Source organism: Chelonoidis abingdonii, chromosome 11, assembly GCF_003597395.2.
Source record: "Chelonoidis abingdonii isolate Lonesome George chromosome 11, CheloAbing_2.0, whole genome shotgun sequence".
Classification (NCBI taxonomy): Eukaryota; Metazoa; Chordata; order Testudines; family Testudinidae; genus Chelonoidis; species Chelonoidis abingdonii.
Window position 1 is genome coordinate 29922796 of NC_133779.1, and position 21315 is coordinate 29944110.

General features: G+C 45.6%; 2 protein-coding genes across 7 annotated transcripts in view; both read left to right on the plus strand.

Moving 5' to 3' along the window:
• ZFR2 (zinc finger RNA binding protein 2) overlaps positions 1-11799 on the plus strand; it is an 89608-nt gene extending 77809 nt beyond the window's left edge. For 2 of the 6 annotated variants that reach the window (XM_075070821.1, XM_032774560.2), the window contains 4 exons: positions 5412-5507; positions 7507-7618; positions 8237-8334; positions 10057-11799. In XM_075070821.1, the coding sequence (XP_074926922.1) occupies positions 5412-5507; positions 7507-7618; positions 8237-8334; positions 10057-10236 (486 nt within the window). In that variant the 3' untranslated portion in view covers positions 10237-11799. Of the gene's footprint in view, positions 1-4415; positions 4805-5411; positions 5559-7506; positions 7619-8236; positions 8335-10056 lie in introns of those variants that run through there. The other 4 variants (XM_075070825.1, XM_075070822.1, XM_075070826.1 and 1 more) reach the window with 3 other exon arrangements.
• Positions 11800-14524: 2725 nt separating this feature from the next.
• Positions 14525-21315, plus strand: part of MATK (megakaryocyte-associated tyrosine kinase) — a 41493-nt gene continuing 34702 nt past the window's right edge. The window contains exon 1 of the mRNA XM_032774634.2: positions 14525-14646. Coding sequence (XP_032630525.1) covers positions 14604-14646 — 43 coding nt within the window. The 5' untranslated portion in view covers positions 14525-14603. The remainder of the gene's footprint in view (positions 14647-21315) is intronic.

Genomic DNA, 21315 nt, shown 5'->3' on the forward strand with positions numbered 1-21315 from the left:
GGGTTCTAAAGAGGATGGATCTAGACTGTTCTCAGTGGTACCTGATGACGGAACAAGGAATAATGGTCTCAAGTTGCAGTAGGGGAGGTTTAGGTAGGATATTAGGAAAAACTTTTTCACTCAGAGAGTGGTGAAGCACTGGAATAGGTTACCTAGGGAGGTGGTGGAGGTTTTTAAGATCAGGCTTGACAAAGCCCTGGCTGAGATGATTTAGTTGGGAATTGGTCCTGCTTTTGAGCAGGGAGTTGGACTAGATGACCTCCTGAGGTCCCTTCCAACCCTGATATTCTATGACAAGCCCAGGACGCAGACTTCAGCTCCCCCTGCTAGAAACAGATATGAGCTCCCGCCCATGAGACCAAGGGAACAGAGGTGTAGGTCCCAACGTCAGTCCCACTTGGCCTCACAGGCAGGCCCCTCGAAGGGCAAAAGGCAGGGAAAGAGGCGGTTTTGACTCTTCGCTGGGGGGCCACTGGGCCTGTTGCCAGGGAAGCCCCCCAGGTAATAAAGTTTGCGTTCTGCAACCGTTTATCTGCCTTCCGTGTGGAGTGGTCTCATATAACGTCAGACCAGTGGGTCATCAACACTATCTCCAAGAGCCACATGTTGCAGTTCACCTTACCCCTGTCTCGGAGTGTGGGGGAGTCCGGCCCTGCACCCCTCTTCCTGGACCCCACAGTGACTTTTATCCAGCCAGTAAAACAGAAGGTTTATTGGACAACAGGAACACAGGTTACAGCAGAGCTTGCAAGCACAGTCAGGACTCCTCCATCCAGTCCTTCTGGGCTTTCAGGGTTCTTGGATCCTAGGTAGGATACCCTGAATTCCGCCCTCACAGCCCCAAACCCCAACTGACCTGCCCCTCCTCCTGCCGGCCTATCCCTTTGTCCAGCTTCCTGGGCAAAGGTGCTGAACCCCCTCCCCCCTGCCTGGCTCAGGTTACAGGCTTAAAGATCCTGTCCCTCACCTAAAGACATCCCCTGCTCTTCCATTCCCCACACAGACAGCCCCTACTTCATCACGCCCCCCTCCCACCACGTCCCGCCCTGGGTGAGCCTCGGGGACCCGGAGCATGCTCGCCTCCTAGGCCAGGAGGTGGCACGCCTTCTCCACCTGTGGGCAGTGGAAAGGGTATTGGCAGAATTCCAGGGCAAGGGTTTCTACTCCTGGTATTTCTTGATCCTGAAGGCGGAAGAGGGGCTCAGATCCATCCTAGACTTATGAGATCTCAACAGTTTTATGGTCCACTAGAGGTTCTGGATGGTATCCCTGGTCTCTGTCGTTCCCTGTCTGGATCCCGAGGGATTGGTTTGCAGCCCTGGACCTCCAGGACGCATATTTCCTTATCCATATATTCAAGCAACACAGGCACTTCCTCCGATTGCTGGTAGTGGGGGGACCATTACTAGTTCACAGTCCTCCCGTTTGGCCTTTCCACAGCTCTCAGGGTTTTCACCAAATGCATGGCGGTGGTTGTAGCCTGCCTCCGGAGGAGAGGGATGCAGATCTTCCCATACCTGAAAGATTGGCTTCTCAAGGGCACCTCCCAGTCCCAAGTACAGGCCCAGGTGGGACTTCTCCTGTCCACATGCGCAGATCTTGGCCTAGTGGTAAACGAGACCAAGTCTACGTTAGTTCTGGTTCAATGCATAGAATTCATTGGGGCGCTACTGGACTCGTTAGAGACCACAGCCTCTCTCTCCCCCTAGACAGGTTCGAGACCCTCAAAGGTCTGATTGCCTCAGTCACGGCCTTCCCCATGATGACGGCGAGGGTGTGCCTTCAGATCGTCAGGCACGTGGTGGTGTGCACCTACATGGTTCGCCACGCCATGCTCAGAATGAGGGCCCTCCAACTCTGGCTGGCCTCCCAGTATTCCCAGGCCCGGGACGGGCTGGACAAGGTTGTCATGATACTCTCTCAGGTAGCTGCTACCCTTCAATGGTGGTCCCTCCCCATGCAACATGGTGCAAGGGGTCGTCTTCCGAGAAGTTTCCCCCTCACTAGACCTGGTGTCATATGCCTCGGACCTGGGCTGGGGGGCCGATATAGGGAGCATTCAAACACAAGATAGGTGGTCGGCCTCGGAATTATCCCTACACATAAATGTCAGGGAGCTCAGGGCAATAGGGTTGGGGGGGGCATAGCTTTCAGTGAGCACTCACACGGAAAGGTGGTTAGAGTCCTCACGGACAATACGGCTGTGATGTATTACATCAACAGACAGGGAGGAACGTGCTCCTCAGCCCTATGCCTGGAAACCCTGAGCCTGTGAGAGTTCTGTATAGCCCACGATATCTCCCTGCAAACCTTCCACCTACCCGGCGTCCGCAATGTGCAAGCCGATCACCTCAGCAGGTTTTTTTTTTCCCACCAGTACGAGTGGTCACTCCACTGTGAGGTCATCCTACAGCTCTTCTGGGAGTAGGGAGTTCCCCCAGTCAACCTTTTTGCAACCGACCAGAACCGATGCTGCTCCCAGTTCTGCTCCAGGGGAAAGGGGGAGATCTCGGATGCTTCTCTCCTTCAGTGGTCGGGCCAACTTTTCTGTGTCTTCCTACCTTTCCCCCTAATAGGCAAAGTCCCGCAAAAAGTAAAAGCAGATATGACGCGGGTCATCCTCATTGCCCCGGATTGGGCCTGTCAACACTGGTACGGGACCTCCTACAACTCCTAGCGGCTCCCCCGCAGAGGCTGCCACTTTGTCCAGATCTCCTCTCCCAGGAAGGGGAGATGGGGATGCTTCCTCCACCCCAACCTGGCCGCGCTTCACCTGACAGCGTGGTTGCTCCATTGTTAGATGAGGAGGAGGAGAGATGTTCGGAGAACATCAAACGAGTTCTGTTGGAAAGCAGAAAGCCGTCCACACGACAGACGTACCTAGCCAAATGGTCCAGGTTCTTTAGGTTGGTGGGAGAGTGGGGAACCTCCCCATTGTCTGCATCACTCCAACTCATTCTCCGTTACCTCTTGTCCCTTAGGACACAAGGGCTAGCGCCCACCTCCATCAAGGTGCATTTGGCGGCCATATCGGCCTTCCACCCCCTGGTACAGGGCCACTCAGTCTTTTCCCACCATATGACCTCCTGCTTTTTAAAGGGCCTGGATCGTTCATTTCCGTATGCCAGGCCCCCTCTCTCCGCAATGGGATCTAAACCTAGTGTTATCCCGTTTCACGGGTCCTCCCTTTGAACCCTTGGCCATGTGTTCCTGGTCCCATCTGTCATGGAAGGTAGCATTCCTTGTTGCTATCACATCAGCTTGTCGTGTGTCGGAGCTTAGGGTCTTGACCTCGGAGCCCCCATATACAGTATTCCACAAAGATAAGGTCCAGCTTCGCCCACACCCTGCTTTTCTCCCCAAGGTGGTCTCCGCCTTCCATATGGATCAGGACATCTGTCCTAAGCCCCATTCCTCCAACGAGGAACGCCACCCACACACTCTAGATGTGCTTAGGGCACTGACCTTTTACTTGAACCATACCAGGCTGTTCCGGAAATCCTCGCAGCTGTTCATTGCGTTGGCCGAACATATGAGAGGGCAACCAATTTCAGCCTAGCGCCTTTCCCGCTGGATCACCTCATGCATACACATGTGGTACGGCCTGGCAGGGGTTCCCCTGCTGCCTATTGTTAAGATGCATTCTACGAGAGCTCAGGCCTCCTCGGCCGCCTATGGAGCTCATGTCCCTATCCAGGACACATGTAGAGCTGCCACGTGGTCCTCTGTCCACACCTTTTCTTCGCATTATGCGATCATCTCCATCAGATACAGCTTGGAGTCACCTACTGTGGAATACACATGAGCAGTCACTCGAAGAAGAAAGGACAGTTACCTGTTCTGTAACTGGTGTTCTTCGAGATGTGTTGCTCAGCTGTATTCCACATCCCACCCTCCTTCCCCTCTGTCGGAGTTGTCTGGCAAGAAGAAACCGAGGGTGGGGGGAGCGTGCAGCTCCCCTTATAGTGCAATATAGAGGCGCCACTCCAGGAGTCACAGTGGTGCTCCCCTCTTATGGGTACTGCTAAGGGGAAAAACCTCCGGCACCGGTGCACGTGGTGAGCACTCACACCTACTGTGGAATACACCTGAGCAACACATCTCGAAGAATGCCAGTTATGGAACAGGTAACTGTCCTTTTCCCATTGATTTGCTAATCTGGTAGAAGGAGGGGGCAGGAGGGGGAAGGAGGCACAGTTTTGTGCTGCAGAGCTGATCATGTTTATTCAAAGTGTAACTGATGCTATTGGCAGCATCTTCTATATAATTTGATCCCCAAATTCTTGTGTACACATTCCAACTCATTCTCTCCACAGCACAGTAACCTAAAATAGGAATATTTCTAAATGTTTTTTGTTGGGTTTTGGTCAAAATTAATCCTGCTGAAGCAAAATATCTTATCTTTATTCTGGCAGGCTAAAGAAGGCTGCATATGTCAACTTCTGTCAATAAATGGATCTGAGAGGATCTTTTTATATGTCACCTTCACCACCTGGCTTAGAAATGCCCTTTTAAACCGTAAACTTTCAAGTACAACTGATGATTGTTTAAGACCCACTGACCTTCCTTTGTTCTTTGATTGCAGAGATGTTAATTCCCAATTAATCTTGAGTGGTTGCTTACAACATATTAATTCCGTGCGCTAAACAATCTGTTTAGCATATTAATTCCCTATGCAAAACAAACCTTGTATTTAGCTGTGACACTTGTGTACTTTTCCCAGATCTGAAGAAGAGCTCTGTGTCAGCTTGCAAGCTTGTCTCTCTCATCAGTGGAAGTTGGTCCAATAAAAGATATTACCCCACCTTGTCTCTCTAGTTGTTTAAGAAATACGTATAAAATCCACCACCATAATTAGCACTGTGCAGCAACCCCAACAGAAAATCAAGAGCTGAATAGATCCTTAGAGACAACATCCCCGTTGGTCTCTCCAGGACACTTGCAATCCATTGGCTAATGGAGAAGTGAAGTCTGCCCTGTTCTGATCATTCTTTACCTGCTTTGTGGATAAGTAGAGGATTTGAGTATTCAGAGCTGCCAATCGAATGCCTTTACTAGCACTGAATCCACAAATAATGTTGCTTACCCTGAGAGTGCTCAAAATATTGAACACAATTGGTGTAGCCTTCTTTTAACTAGATAGGTTAGTTTCTTTATCGCTTTTGGTTTTGTGTTCTACCTCAGCATTTTTTTAGAATGCCAGTACCCCGTTGCATTTTTTACATGGAGTAGTACATAGTGGACACTTTGCTCCATGTGAAGTCAAATGGTTTAATATTCAGGTAAGGAGAATATTTTCTTCAGACTCTTAAGATACAAACAACAAAACAAAACTCATTAAAAGTATGACTTAGGTTTTTATTGTCTTAGATATTTTCTGTTAGCAAACAGTCTCCTTTATTTCCATAAAGGCTAGAGCTAACGGTCTGCAGTCATGTGTGATTATCATCAGGGTTCTGCGAGATCTTTGCCAGCGTGTACCAACATGGGGGGCACTTCCAGATTGGGTAAGAAGACAGAAGCATTTTCTGTGACACCCTTCCTTTGATTGCTATCATGTAAGACGCTTTTAGGAAAAGTGATGATTATTGGGGGCATTGAAATGAAGTAAAAGATAAGCTAACCGGGCAAGTACATTGGATACATAGGGCTGAATCTTTGATGTCAGTGACAAAGCCTACTGACCTCAGTGGGTCCCAGAGTATGGCCTACATTTACCCTTCCTTTTCTGTAATAAGAAGACTGCTGCTCAGCAGTAGGGAACCCATCCTCCATAGCCTCTTCACCAAAGCAAATTGATGTAGTTATTCAATTCTAGTTCCTCTTGTGGGGGTGGAGAATGGGATCGTTTAAAAATAATTACTGCATATCTGCAGTCATCTCAGATTTTCAACTTCATATTTGGCTATAACAAGTATGGTGCCACAGCCCATGTCTGCAAGCCACATAAGCAGTATGATTGCTGGAGTTCTGAGAGAGGAGGTCTCTTTCCTCAGACTGTGAACAGCCACACCAGCATGACTGTTGACACTGTATACAGAGTCAGATGTGTTTAACGTACAAACTCCTAACACAGCTGAGCTCTAAATCGACTATGCTGTATGGACACAAATGTTGTGTCCATACAGTAGTTTACATGCTCCATACGTAGCTGGAACTCTCTCTTCTCTCACAAGGCTTCCAGGAGTCCTATTCATATTAAGCATATAAATATTCTGTAAAGAGTAGTTTGTCTACTTCAGAGAGTCTTAAACAACTGGGGAAGCTAGTTGGATTGTATTTATTGTAAACCATACAGTTCTTAAAAAACCTTCTGCAATACTAGCTGCTGCATTAGTCTAACTCATGGATTGCCTCAGTAAATACTAAGAACACGTTTTATCCCTCCAGTGTAACTGAACCCTGGTGTTGATCTTGTTCATCTGCCTTTGTTGCCTTTGTGCTGCTGGTTTAGGAGCAGCTGAGGGACTTGCTTTCGTTATATTTGGCTGAAGAAATGAACCTAACGTTTGGAGAGAGACCCACTGGTACTTACTTATACAATAGTCCCCTCTTTCTACCCCCTCCTCTTTCTGCACATGTGCAGTTCTTGAGAGGGAAGCACATTTGCTTTCTTCACCATGCTATCCCTTCTCTTCCAGCTCTTACCGCAGCTGGAAGATTGTAAGTACCATGGGCCTAGAACTCTCTTACTGTGTGTATACACTGTCTAGTACAATGGGATCTTGACTGGGAACTTCCAATGCGACTATAGTACTACTGATGATTGGACGAAACTTTCTAGTATTGTAGTATTAGAATCATATAAACTTAATAGGAAAGCTGGATAAAAGCTGACAGGTTTCACTGGTAGACGCCTGTAGGTCTACAAAATAATTTAATAAACAAGTGATAATAGATTTGAACATTTTTAGAAAAGTGCCAATAAATAGTAGGGCTATTGTCAACTAATAAATGCCCAAAAAAACCATAGAGGAGCCTGTCTAAATGTTCCCATGTAGCATACAGTGGTCAAAATCCTTTGGTCAGTCCTAATTTTCCTAAGAAAGTGACCAGACTTCTGTAAATCCTCTCGGTGCAGAATTCTGTCATGTGACTTGCTAAAAAGAGTTTTTAGAAATTAAGTTAGTAGCCAACTTTGAACTGAGCTGTGAATTCTCTTGAGCTCAGCCTGGTAAAGTTCTGTTTGTCCGTTCTCTCAGCCAAGTAATTTTTGTTGACAAGCAAGTAAAATGTTTTCATTTATTGTCATACCACAAGTAGACAAGAAGGGTTTTTTGCAGGACCTTAGATGTTCATGATGGTAATACAAGGTTGCCTTAGCAGTATCTTGAGTCTAGTTTCAAAGAAATAAAGCAAGACAGCCCTAAAAAAGGCATTATTTGCTGTCTGCAGAGGCTCCCACCCTTTTGTGGAGGACACATCATTGCTTATGTTTTTAAGAAACTGTATTTTAGCTTAATTTCCTCATTTAAAAAGTCAATCCTGATTTTGTCCTTCCTGCAGGCAATGGAACTTCTTGTAGAAAAGGCTTTAAGTAGTGCAACAAGTCCGCTAAGTCCTGGAGATGCCATGCGCCGAGTTCTTGAATGTGTAGCCACAGGAACACTCTTGATGGGTCAGTTCTAAACTAATATCTGTAATGTTGCGCCACAAAATCTTTGAAACAATGGAATTGGGCCATCTGTATTGTCATCCCGGAGTACACGCTACATTTTGTGATTGTTTCCCACTGAACAGATGTTAAAGTATGTCTGTTGGAATAAACTCTGTCCGCAGCATTGATTCAGGGACTCAATGGTGTTGGTAGCTCTGCTTTCAGAAAGTGGCAGATGTGTTGTATGTGCCTTTTTGATTGAAGGGAAGGTGTTGATTATTTTTTATTTTGAAGTGCTTAAAGAGATTCAGATCATTTAGACCCAACACTTGCATGTGATTAATAATATTGCTCTCATTAAAACTTTAAAGCAATATTTAAAAAATATAAAGCCCAAGCACTTCAGCATTCTATGCCAGTCCCTGAGAATGCAGAAATGAAACTGACTAGTGAGGTTTCCTTCTTCCTTGAGTGAAGTGCAGAAAAGTAACCAAACAGTGTAACTAGTGAAAAGCAATATCAGTGATACTGCAACTAACACTGTATGTTAGGAAAATGTGATTTTTTTGATCATCTTTTTCTTAAACCCTGATCATGGTGAATTTTAGAGTTGTGGTTCCTTCTTCCCCTTGCATTCAGATGGACCTGGGCTACAAGATCCCTGTGAGAAAGATGCAATGGATGCTCTAGAGACTATGACCAGTCAGGAACGAGAGGATATTACAGCCAGTGCACAGGTAGATAAGACAGTTATTTCTAATAGCATTGAGAAGGAAACTTCAATAGAAGCATTCTGTAAGGTATACACCGGTATTTTGAGGTTACTCTATCCTTTCCACTTAAGGTTTTGAAAACAGCTACAGCACCTATGGAAGGGACAACCTCTGGTTTGCGATTGTGTGTTTGTGACCTCAAAAGCCATGTTAACAACTCTATGACCCTGAAAGCTGCACCTAATTTACACACTTCTTTGAAAATAAAGAAATACATCAATGTGAAAAATACCTCACATTGAAGAATAAAGTTGCCTTTAAAGAGAGTTAAGTCAGTTTCAGCATTGCATTTGCCCCCAAGTCTCTCTACCCATTTTTAGTCATATTTTTGTATTTTCAAAACAGTTTTCTCTCCTGGGCGGCTTGGAGGGATTAAGGGGTAAATACATAAAAACAAGGGAAAACTGACTATAGGGAAAACCAGTGAAATGGACTAGAAAACACAGAATTGTCAAAAAGTAAATGCAATGAAAAAAATATTATTTTTCTCTAATCTTGTTAGCAATCTAGTGGTTAGTGTAAAGGTAACAAGTGAAGTAAAAGAAAAAAAAAATCAAATCCATATGTTTGTGAGTTAATACTTTAAAAAATGTTCACAACCATATTTCTTTATAATACTATTAATTTTCTTAATAAATAGTGTGAAAGTTCTTCTTTACATCCACTGGCATCAAAAACTGCCAGTTTAATCAGATTTTATGTGGAGAGGCAAGCTGTACACTGCCTTTTCTGATCACAGTATCTAAAATCTGCTCCTGCTAGCCACATAAGCAATGATATTATTATCAGTCAAAGATTCTTAGGATGTTGGCAGGCAATGTTATGCAATTTTAAAATAAAAAAAAATCTTATTGCAAGCCAGCCACTGCATGGTAGAAATCATTAAAAATGCTTTTAGTGTATGTAATCTTGCCTGACATCTCCAGAGCAGTAGGCTGAAGTCAGATATTTGATTTAGAAATTCACACTGATCTGTTTCTGAGCTAAGTATTGCCTGTGCGCAGAACAACCCTGGTAGGCTTACCAGTTAAATATTGACCTTTCACCTTTCTGGCTTGTATTAAACTCAAGACTTTAGTTTAAATATTCCTATGTGGACTCTGTATAGCATTTTCTACTTGGACCCCAGTGAATAATGAGTACCCAAAAGAGATGTCTAGGACTAAAGGATTGGGGGAGTTAGAATTACTTCTGTCAGTATATCAGGCAGGAGATCATTCCAGGATGGTGCAGTGTGGGATGTGAGAAGACTGCCGCTATTTGTACACTGTTTCTTGTACTAAACAAATTACAGTAGTTTCTAGCTCTTCATTGGGCTTTGGAAACAGTCTTTTTAAGAGCTAGAAACTATTGTAAAGATTTGCATTGACTTCAGCAGGTTTTGGTTCAGGACAAACATTTTTAGGCCTGATTTTTTCAGAGGAACTGGCTAGCTCAGCTTTCACTGATTTTAATTGAAGTTATGAGCTCTCAGCAGCTTTGCAGTAAGGTCCTTTATATTTTTGTATCTGTGCTTGATATTTAGAACACGTTGTCATTAACTTTTTAAACTCCAGCCTGCAGTGTGTGACTATAAAGGCTGCTGTACATAGAAGATACTGTAGGCTGTGTAGTATCAGCTGTATCATGCCTACTGCTGTCCTGACAATATACCATCCTTAATGTTTCTTCTGCTTCCTCCTCTAGCATGCTTTAAGGATGCTAGCTTTCAGGCAGATACACAAAGTACTTGGAATGGACCCTTTGCCTCCTCCTAAAAATAGACTTAATGCCCGTAACAGAAAAAGGAGACGAGACACCAGTGAGACAGCTGAGGGCGAGGGCGATGGGAAGAAGGACAAAAAAGAGGAAGACGATGATGCCTAACCACTGTTGTAGCATTTGCTGAGATAATGTTCACATGACTTTAATTTTTTATATATAAATATGAGTTGCTGTTTAGTCTATGACATTTGGCAATTTTAGTGTTTTTCCCCTTGAAATAACGTACTGTAGATTTGTTTTAAATTGTGCTTAAATCATTACAGAAATTGCGTCATTCCATAAGAGTAAAGTTGATTATGGCAACAGTCCCTCTCCCTCTATTACGTTCCCTTCCTGTGCGCCCCCCCCTCTCCTCCCCCCCTGAAAGAAACCCTCCCCACAGCAAAATAGGTAGATTGAGGCAGGCACATTTTTTAAGCTCTGGTATTTCTCTTAAGCTTTAAATATGTCCCATGACGTGTAAAGGAAAACACAAGTTTATTGGGTTTGTATCTTTAAAAAGTTGTATCCTTGTTCACTTTAGACATCCAGCCTGAAATTGGAGGCAGTTTCTAGCTGGATCTGGAGTGTCTGTCTGAAATTGACAAGTTTGATTTTTGTTTTTTGTTTGTTTTTTTTTTTGGAAGGGGATCTTGCACTTTGTGCGCTCCCACTTTGGGGCAGTGAAGTGGGTGCTGCATTGTAAAGAGGTACATAAGCTGCTTGCTCAGAGCCATTTTTGGCAAACCAGCCAACTTATAAATGACAGTTGGCAGTAGAAATGACAGAGTCTGAAATGTTTAATTCCTTTGGACTCATAGTTCTCCATTAGACACAGCACATTGTACTTAAAAACACCCCTGTAAAACATGCTGTCTAAAACAAGAGAGGGGAAAAAACTGTAATGGTTTCTCCTGTTTGGTATTGTGGTTTGCAATTTTGCATAGTTTTTCTCTTCCGGGAAAGCAAAAAATATGTTCCAGTAGAGGTGACACTATGAGTAGGGGAAAGTGCTACTCTAAACAGTCTGAAGTGGTGGTGCTAAGAATAGGGCCAGAGTGCTAACTCTCTAATACCTGTTACACGACAGTATAATCACTAACCACAGAGATTCTCTGCATACCAATGAGTGCCTTCTAAAGAGAGGTGGCCAGGACTCACACAGGGAAAAACTGCTTTTTTTTTTTTAAATCTCCACAGTTTCACATCTAGTCTATTTTTAAAGCCAGGCATTTCTCAGCAGCACCTCTCGGCAATAGAAAAAATCAGGCTTTGATAGTTCTGCTTGTTTGGGCTACCATTCCATAAAATCTGCTGAGCAAAGGAAAGGTGTCCTAGCTGCACTGACAGAAACGAGGGTGAAGGGCGTGGTCTCAGCACTTGGTGTACAGCCAGCAGGCCCATGTGGGAAAGCTGATAGCCTAGCGCTGGGCAGCCAGTAGTGATTGGATCAACCTGTTTCTATGTGGAGGGTTTCTCAATTGGTTGCCCAGTGGCTTTATTTTTTTAAAAACTTTTATTTTGACAATATTGTGTTCTAGGGTCACTTGACATGGTTAATTTGGTTATTTTAAGTGTGTTTAAAGGACGGCCTGTAACGTGGCTTTAATATTTGAATGTCTTTGTAGTGCTACCTGGAAAAAAGGAAAAAAAGGAAAAAAATAAAATAAAGGAGTTATGCTTCCATTTTCTATGTAACGTCTAGTGTTTAACCAGTGAATCCCACTAGCACAGTGATCCCCAAACTTTTCAGGGTCGCGCCCCCCTTACCCATCAACCTTCCACGGCTCCCAGTGTGGGGTTGGGACGGACAGGGGTAAAGGGACCACATCTGGGCAAGGAGCGGGGCTGGGAACAGAGCCATGGCAAGGGGCCATGGCTGAGGGCAGGGGTGGAGACAGCTCAGGCCATGATGGGGGGCTGCAGCCTGCAGCTGAGCCCACAGCCACATGCAGTTCCACTCTTGTTCGTAGTCTTGGCCCTGGCTCGGGGGCAGAGCGGTGTGGGGTGGAGCTGGGTGGCGCTGCCTCCCTATGGAGGCTGGCCCAGGCCCCGCCGTAGCCTCCCGGAGCGTTCCGGCCCACCCCACAATTTGAGGAACTCTGGATTAGTAAGTGATCACAAGTCAAGTAGCTGATTGGATGGATGGTGATTATCCCAAGCTCTCAGCACTTCAACTTCACACTCAGATTCTCATTTAAATCTTGTTTTTATAACTCCGTTAATACTTTGGTTTGGGCTTTCTAACATTATTCAGCATTTTTAATCTCAACAGCAAACTCTCCGATTATCTTTTTAATGAAAATACTTGTTCTATTCCCCATTAAATACAAATCAGATGAGCTTCCCGTTAAAACACATCAAGTTGATTTTTTTACTTGAACCCCTGGGGAGAAAACCAAAACCCTTTTGTATCTGTGTCTCAAACTGAAGTGAATCTCTCCCCAAGAAAAGGGCTCATTTGGAACTGTGAACAAAGGTTTAGGTTTATATTTGTGAAAATGGATGGCTTGGCTGCAGCTGATGATTTCCTTAGGACAGCAATTCTGGGCACAGGTCCTGAGCACCACGAAATCACACCCAAGACAGTGTGGTGAGCTGAAAGTCTCATAAGGACTAGAATGATTGCATTCCATGCCAAGGTGCTACAGGAATGCTCTGTTGCGCTTGTAAGGCAGTTCAGGGAACAGTAGTGAACATAGAAAAGTTTCTTTCTGTGCATAGACCTTCTGTGGCCTGGTTGGGGCTCTTTGGGTTAGATTTGCATTCTCCTCTTTAGGCAGTTGTGACCCATCAGTGTTGTTTTGCTGGCTGATTGGTGTATGCTATGGAAGCTGACGGTTTCCTTTAGGAACCTCCTAGCTCAAGGCGTGGTGGTAGTGAGGAAATGATTTTGCAAATTAGTTCATGTTTATATGCTGGTTTAAGATAAGAGTGTAGGGAGAAGCAGAAGAGCTTCAAATTCTAAGCACTGAGAGCAGATCAATGTGATACAAGATGGTCAGCCAGTCTGACTCATCCTGTGAGACAGCACCACACCCCAAAACTAGTGCATCCTGAGAAACTAGCCCTTTCTCATTTAGAGCTTATATATCCATTTTTAACCTATATTTTGATTCAAGGCCTTCTCAGTTTACGGAGAAAGATTACACTGGCCCTTTAAAGAGTTTGTGTGCTCTCAGATATGGTGTGGTATTTGTCTGGATGTCCCGTCTCACTGGCACTGATGAAACCCACATTAGGTGATTGTTTCAATTCCGTTAAATGAACTTCTGTTCTTTGCCTTCTGTGTACGATCTTGAGAGTTGTGCCAGGTAACAGAATATTCCAGAGTGATTAATGTACAATAATGTGGGTTTTGTTTTTGTTGTTCCTTGTTTCCCATAAATTGGCTGCTGTTCTTTCCATAGATGATGATGATCCTGTGTTCTGAAGATTCTCCCCTCCACCTCTGTCTTGGAAAATGGAAAAATAAAAGCTTGAAACCCTCCAACATTTCAAATAAGAATTTAATGCTGTTCTGTAAATGGGTGCTGCACATAACCAGTTTGTTAACAGCAAACATTGTTTGGGTATAGCGATATGTCCTTTTCGGGGGTTTCTTTTTGATCTTTTACAAATAAATATATTTTAAAAGGACGGATAAGAACTTTTTGTGCAGGTTGCTAAATAAATGCATTGTTTAACCAAAGCTGTGCCGCGTGCCTCAGATTTGCGGTATTGGTAGCAACTAATGTGCACTCACTCATTTGTACTACAGAATCTCTGTAACTCGACAACAAAACCCTGATTCTGCAGTACGTTGTCTTCCATCATGTTGTGAGTTTCTGTTCCTAGGGTCAGCAGTTGGGGTTGAGGGTGTGCTGCACATTGCAACAGGTGCATGGCACCTTGCCTGGATCAACCCCTAAAAGAGGACACGACCGTTTATCATCCAGTTTGAAATAATAAAGAGCATAGGAGGTAAAAGCCATGAGTGTGGATAGAGCGATCCCAAACTTGAAAATCAGGTTACCAGAGCCATAAAGCACCAAAAAGCATAACAGCAGCGATCCCATCACAGTTTGATGGAGTGAGCTCAGATGGCTACAAGTACGGAGCTAGCAGCTCAACCTGAAAAACTTTATTGCCAGTTCCAGCATAGCCTTGTGACAGCACTTTTGGCTTTGAGGGATGATGTGAAGCCGCATACGTACCTAAAGCAAGCAGCTGCCAAACAAACTGCTCCTGAAGATGATAAACTGGCTGGCAGCCTTCCAAACATCTCTCTGTTGTCACTCGAGTATGGGGAGGTTTCTTCCATCCCGTGCAAACCTCACTTTCTCATTGGAGTATAAATTCATCTGAAAAAATGTAGGACATCTACATCAGGCTTATTGCTCTTCAAAATGTCCTTCTGTTGCGATGATGTTTCACACCTCCAGTGCCAATGTGCGTGGGAACACTAGCATAGCATCAACGCCGTGGTGCATACCAGCATTTTAAGCCCCATGTCTCTCAGATCTGCTCTGACTGAAGACTTGAAGTCGTGTAGTACATAAAATGTCAGCTGCTGCCTGGAGACTTGTCCATGCTAATGTTTGTGTAGCTACAAATGTCACTGAAGCTGAATTGGTGGCAACAATGGTAGGAAATTTTTAGTTTAAAAAACAACCCCCCACCTCCACCCTGAGTTTAGATACCTTATTTTAAGCTTCCTGTGCTTTTTTTTTTTTTCCTTCGTTATGTCCCTCAGTTTGATTTTTGTCCAACATTTGGGTCTAATTAGCTGCAAAAGAGAGATTATTACAGCTTGTGAAACAAAATGAATCTGCTTCTCTAGAGGGGATGGAGAAAATAGTTGTCACCTGCCTACCTAACCTGGCCCCATTGTTAACCGAGAACACACAGACTTGAAGTTTCCTGAGGAAGTGCCCCACATTTAAAGTCTGTAGAACTGTTGTCAAGTTGTGGGCTTGGATTCCTGTCTGGTTTCAGGAGACTCAAGTCTTGATGTTTTGAGTATAGTGTAAGGTGGGTGGGCAGAGGGTCTGTGTGGACTTGGCTGATGCTGATCAAGAGTCAGATGGCTGAGACAAGTCACCATTTTGGAACGAGAGTATCTCCTTGGTACAGAAACCTTACGGGCATTTAACAATAAAATCAAGCTGAGACATCCTTTGGGCATGTCCTGTCGCACTCCAACCATCATCCCATTTTCCTTCCACAGTTCCTTGAAGGGCTCTGAGTCTTTGCTTCCCATTGTAGCTCTCCTTCCGTGGTCCCACTGAGAATTCCTTATCATTTATGAATGCTCTGCTGCTGCCAATCTCCTCTTCTGCTCTAAGAGCTTGTCTACACTACGAGTTAAGTCGACGTAAGGCAGCTTACGTCGACCTACCAGTAGAGGTGTACACACTGCAACCAGTTTCAGTCTCCTGCCACACTCACATATGAAAACCACTTCAACGAGAGGCATAGTTAGAGTAATGCAGTGTCAGTGTAAACACGGCATTGCTTATGTTGTCCTAAGTGGTTTCCAGGAGGTGTCCCACAATGCCCATTGTGACTGCTCTGGTCAGTGGTTTGAACTCTGCTGCTCTGCAGCCAGGTACACTGGCATGTGCCCCTTCCCTTTTAAAGCCCTGGCCATTTTTGAAATTGTTCTTCCAGTTTGCTCGACGTGGAGAGCTCAAACAGAACCTGCCGAGCTGACCATGCTGGTTCCTCACAGCAAACGCCCCTCCCTGGAGTATGCTGGAGGTGGTGGATCTGCTGTGTGGGTGGGGAGAGGAGGCTGTGCAGTCACAGCTCCGCTCTAGCCTGCAGGAACTTTGATACCTATGGGCAAAAGGATTGTGGCATGGAGGAGAAGGGAACCAATAGGGACATGTGGCAGTGCTGGGCAAAAATCAAGGCACTGAGGCAGGTGTCCCAGAAGGCAAGAGTGGCCAATAGTTGCTCTGGTGCAGCGCCAAACATATGTAGTTTCTACAAGGAGCTGCATGCCATCCATGGCCACAGCCCCGCCTCCGCTGCCAAGTGCCCTGTGGGTACTTGGGGGGACTGGAGACAGTGGCCAGGGGCATGAACCTCAAGGACAGCGTAGGGCATGAGGAAGTGGAGCTAGAGGAAGATGGGGGACAGCAACATCTGGTGGTGTGACAAATCAGGCTTTTTTTTTTTTTTAAACTCCCAAGGGGTCTAGCCAGTCCCAATACTCGAGTTCTGACATGCCTGAGGTAAGAGAGGGAAGCTCCAGTAAGTACTTGTGCGTCAGTATTGCAGGGAGACCTGGCAATGTTCTGCTTTTTAATTGAGGTAGAAGAGAGATTGAAAAAAACGCTAACAGTTTATATCTGCTGCTCATTCCTCTCTGCATCTAGAGGGGCCCCTGCGGAAAAAGTTAGTTTATGCACACTGGGATATCTCGGGAATCCTCCATAGAGGTCTCTAGAAAACTTCCCTGGAGGTAATCAGCAATCCTCTGTCCACGGTTTTTTGGGAGGGCTGCCCTGGGGTAAGAAACTTTACTGCCCCAATCAGCAATTACTTCTGCAGGCACCAAAGCAGCGCACAGCGTCAGGACCCATGCTCTAGCCACATGCCTGAAGGAGCTGCACCTTGGCATCCTCAGTTACCCCCAGCAGTGAGAGATCAGCTGTTATCACCCCCGCCTGTGGAAGTGGTGCCAGTATTCAGAACTGTAGCCTACTGAATCCCCCCTTTATCCCATCTTGACCCCCACACACACACTACGGTGCAAGAAAACAATGCCTGGCTCAATACATTACAGAAACATGTTACTGTGGCTCATTGTCAAAATTCTCTTTTAAAGCCTCCCTCATTTGAATAGCTCCTGCTGAGCCCCTCTAACAGCCCTGGTATCTGGCTGCTCAAAAGCAGTAGCCAGTCAATCCATCTCAGTGCTCCACCCCTGTGGAAATGTCTCCCCCTTAGCTTCACAAATGTTATGCAGAGCTCGGCAGGCTGCTATGACCATGGGAATATTTTCCTCACTGAGGTCTAATCTGCCAAAGAGGCAGCACAAGTGCCCCCTTTATGCAGCCAAAGGCAGATTCGATAGTCATTCTGCACCTGCTGAGCCTGTTATTGAAGAGTCCTTACTGCGTTCAAGGTTGCCAGTGTCCGACTTAATGAGCCAAGGGAGCAAGGGATAGGCTGGCTCTCCCAGGATCACTACTGGCATTTCTACAGCCCCATGGAAATTTTCTGGTCTGGAAAGAAAATCACTGTTTGCAGCTTTCTGTACAGGCCAGTGTTCCTCAAGCTGAAAGTCTCCTGCACCTTCTCTGAGCAGCCTGTGTTGATGTCCATGAAATGACCCCAGAGATCCACCAGTGCTTGCAATGCCATGGGAAAGTAGCCCTTACTGCTGATGTGCCCCTTCACAAGGTTGTCTTGGGGCAAAATGGGGATGTGTATGTGCCATCTATCGCCCTGCTGCAGTTAGGGAATCCCATTGCCACAAAATCATCCACTATTTCACGCCTCTTGCCTGGAGTCACAGGCCCTCCTAGCAGCAGGCGATTCATGGCCCTGCACACTTGCATAACTGCAACCCTCACGGTGGACATCCCCACTCCAAATGGATTCGTGGCTGATCGGTAGCAGGCTGGCGTTGCCCACCTCTACACAGTGATCACCACTTGCTTCTCCACAGTGAGAGCAACTCTCATTTTAGTGTCCTTGCACCAGAGGGCTGCGGTGAGCTCCACACACCGTTCCGGGAAGGTGGCTTTGCACATCCAAAAGTTCTGCAGTCACTGCTTGTCATCCCAGATCTGCATAACGATGCGATCCCACCACTCGGTGCTAGTTTCTCGCACCCAGGACCAATGGTCCACTGTGTGCAGCTGTTCTGTGCATGCCAAAATCAACCTTGAATTGTTTCTGTCCATGGCACACAGCAGGGCAGACACCACCGTATTGTCATCAGATTCCCAACTCATGAAATACTGCATATTGTGTTCACAATGCTCATCACAAGACTGGAGAGCAGGCAGAGCCAAGCTCGCTGATAGAGAGGGCGGGTGCACCGTTTACAGGGTCTGTTGAAAAGCAGCACGAAACGTACTAGGAAGCCCACAGAATGATGGGACAGAGAAAACTGCATCATGGGATGCTCAGCCTGCCCATAGGAGGCTTTGCAAACCCTTCCCAGAACACCCAGTAGTAGATGGTCGTGAGTTGCATGTTGTGATTGCTATCCATAGTTCACTGGTCTCCCTGTTGATGCAAGAGCACCTACTGTGGTCGCTCTGCTGACACAAGTTTTAATTGCAGCGGTGGATGAAGGTCAATTTAACTTTGTAGAGTAGACATGGCCTAACTGTTCTCACTTCTGCCACTGACCCACACCTTCATCAGTGCATTGCAGTCTTCTTAATACAGACATCCACTTCTTGGGGCCTCGTGTTGACTCTATAGGTATCTACCTTTAGTGTCTGTTTAAATTGTTTATCACCTTTGAAAGTGGATTAAGCTAATTTGGAATAAGGCACTCTTATTCCAGAATAAGTGTGACCACATATGGAGAATCAGGCATAGCTAATCCACTTTAAATTCACAGCCTATCTTACTCCAGACTCATTTTTGTGTACAAATAAATCCTTAGGCCCAGCTTTTTAAAGATAGTTAGGCATTGTGGTGCTCACCTAACTGATTGAGGAGATTAAATTTCATTTACAAAAGGAATTTAATCACTTAGGAGCCAAAATCTCATTGAAGTCAATGGGAGGCTTTTCACTGGCTGTAGTTGGAGATAGGTAAGGCCACAGACTAGGGCTGCACAACCCTTTCCCTGAAGTGTCCTGTTCGTTGGCTCCTTTGGGGCCATAACTGCATGTATCGACTGGCTTGGGCATGTCAACATTTGCAGCTTTCTTCATTCTGTGAGGCTTGGAGAATTTTTAAAGACTCCCTCCCACAAAACATGCACTGGGGAATGCTCTGGTTCTCTTCTCCATGCCCGTGCCCGCCTTTCTTGTAAATCCCCTCCTGCACAGACTTTGAAGCAGCTGTTCACCTAGCAATGAGGGCACAAACACTAGTGCTTAAGATGCTGGACCAGAGCTCTGGGTTCCAATCCCAGCTCCTCTACTGACTTTCTGGGCAGCATTGGGCAAGTTACTTAGTCTTTCTCTGCCTCAGTTTCCCCCCCATAAAAGGAGGATAATAGCTCTGCCTTTCTCCCCCACCTTTTGTCTCTTGCTGCCTTAATACAATGCCCAGTGCAGTGGAGCCCTGAGCATAATTGCAATTTCTTGATGCTATTGCAGCCATAGATACGTAATAAAGTCGTTAAAGTTCCCATGCAATGAATCAGCTTTGTGATTAACGGGACTGGGGCTGGGGGGGATTTGAAGAGCATTGGCATGGTGATGTCTAAGCCCTAAATATGATGGTTTAGTTTGATGTGGCATTGTCCTATCAATTGTAGTGTTTGCTTCTCCTGAGATCTGGGAAACTGCTTCCTTACCCCTTTTCTTCACTGCAACTTTCTTGTAATGAAAAGGCTGCTAAAAACCTGCCCTATACTCTCTTACGCAGTGGTAGCATGAATGTCATATGTCAGACCAAACGCAAGTGCCTCTTCATGTTGCATTTGGTCTGTAAGTTACTTTAAAATCTATTTTCAGTCATTTTCACTGTGCCATGTTTTGAGCCAGAGTGGGGAATATTCAGCTGATGCATTTCATTGCAACCCGTGCAAGGTTCTTTCTTTCTGAGGGATGTTTTCTGTGCTGCTCTATGATAGGGAAGCAGCAGGGGCGAACTGCTCAGCTGGCGTGGACTGGTAGAGCTCTGGTGACTTCAGTGGAGCTATGACAATATACAGGATCTGCTCCAAGGTATTGAAACAGGAGCATCAACATTCCAGTGACGATAGAAGGGGAAAGATCGTTTGGGACCTGGCCCAAAGGGGGCTGCAAGTGGTGTAGGGAGATGGATAATACATTGCCCTTTTACAGCTGTCTTCAGCTAAGGGTCTGTCTGCACTTTGCAGTCATTAATTGTGCCTGGTGCTGTGCCTAAGAGGCGGGTCACTATTTTCACCCCATTTACAGATGGTGAGATTGAGGTACAAAGAATGGAAGTGGTCACCCAGCCAGGGGAGGCTCTAGACACCAGCAGAGCAAGCAGCTGCTTGAGGCAGCCCATTTTCATGGGCGGCAGCTGGCAGGGATCCAGCCTGGGAGCTGAGAACCAACAGGGGGCCCTGGGAGCTGTAGTTCCTTGGTTAGCTCCCTGCCTATAGACCCAGCCCTGGAGCAGGGAAAGAACTACATTTCCCAGCATTCCCTTGGTCACTACCAGCAAGACTGGAGGGGAGGAAGTATGGTACTTAAACCTCATGCTGCAGCTTGAGCTCACTGCTAGAGCAGGGTGGCACTGTGAGTGGGGAACGAGTGTGCCCAAGGAGTAGAAGGCTTTGGCCCTGGTATCCCCTTCAGCAGACACCCCCAGACTGGATTAGGGATACTGGTGTGACCTCACCTTGCAGCCCCCAAAGAAGGAATTGGTTGGTCTAAATGGACAGTGCCCCTCTCTAGCTGAAGCCTAGCAAGGGAGGTACATGGATCCCACTAGAATTTAAAATGAAAAGTAATGGAGGGGAGGCTCTACCGCACCTGGGCAGCTTTAGATACAGTACCAGGCACGTAGAAGGATTTCCACTTCTGAGCCATGGAAGCAGAAATTGACTTTTCCTTTCCAGATATAGCTAATATTCAGAAAGGGAATCTAGTACCTGCCTTCCAGATTTGAACACCTCAAAATTCAGGAGTGCTCAAGCTCAGTTTGGGCAGCTGTTACTTCATTTCTCCCAAATCAAATATACTGATCCACTGTAACTTGCTGTAGAAAAAGTAGGATAAAGTTGAGCAAGAAATGCTTCCCAGGGGTTATTAGGACTGGAATTGCTATTTTCAACAGCCATTGCCTTTTGTTTGTTTGTTTAGAAGGAAGACAGTGATATTGCATTGGCAAATTCCCCGTAGAAAGAAAGAGTGGAAGAAAAGAAAAATAAAGGCACCTCAACTTTTCCTCATTTATGGAGGACAGTCTTATAATCTGCATCCAGAGATCCTCCAATCACACAAGCTAAAAATTGTTCCACTTTACTGCAGCTCTGTAACCATATGGGAACCAATCCTGTCTGTGTTTTGTGCACATCCAAAATTCCTGCTGAATGACCTG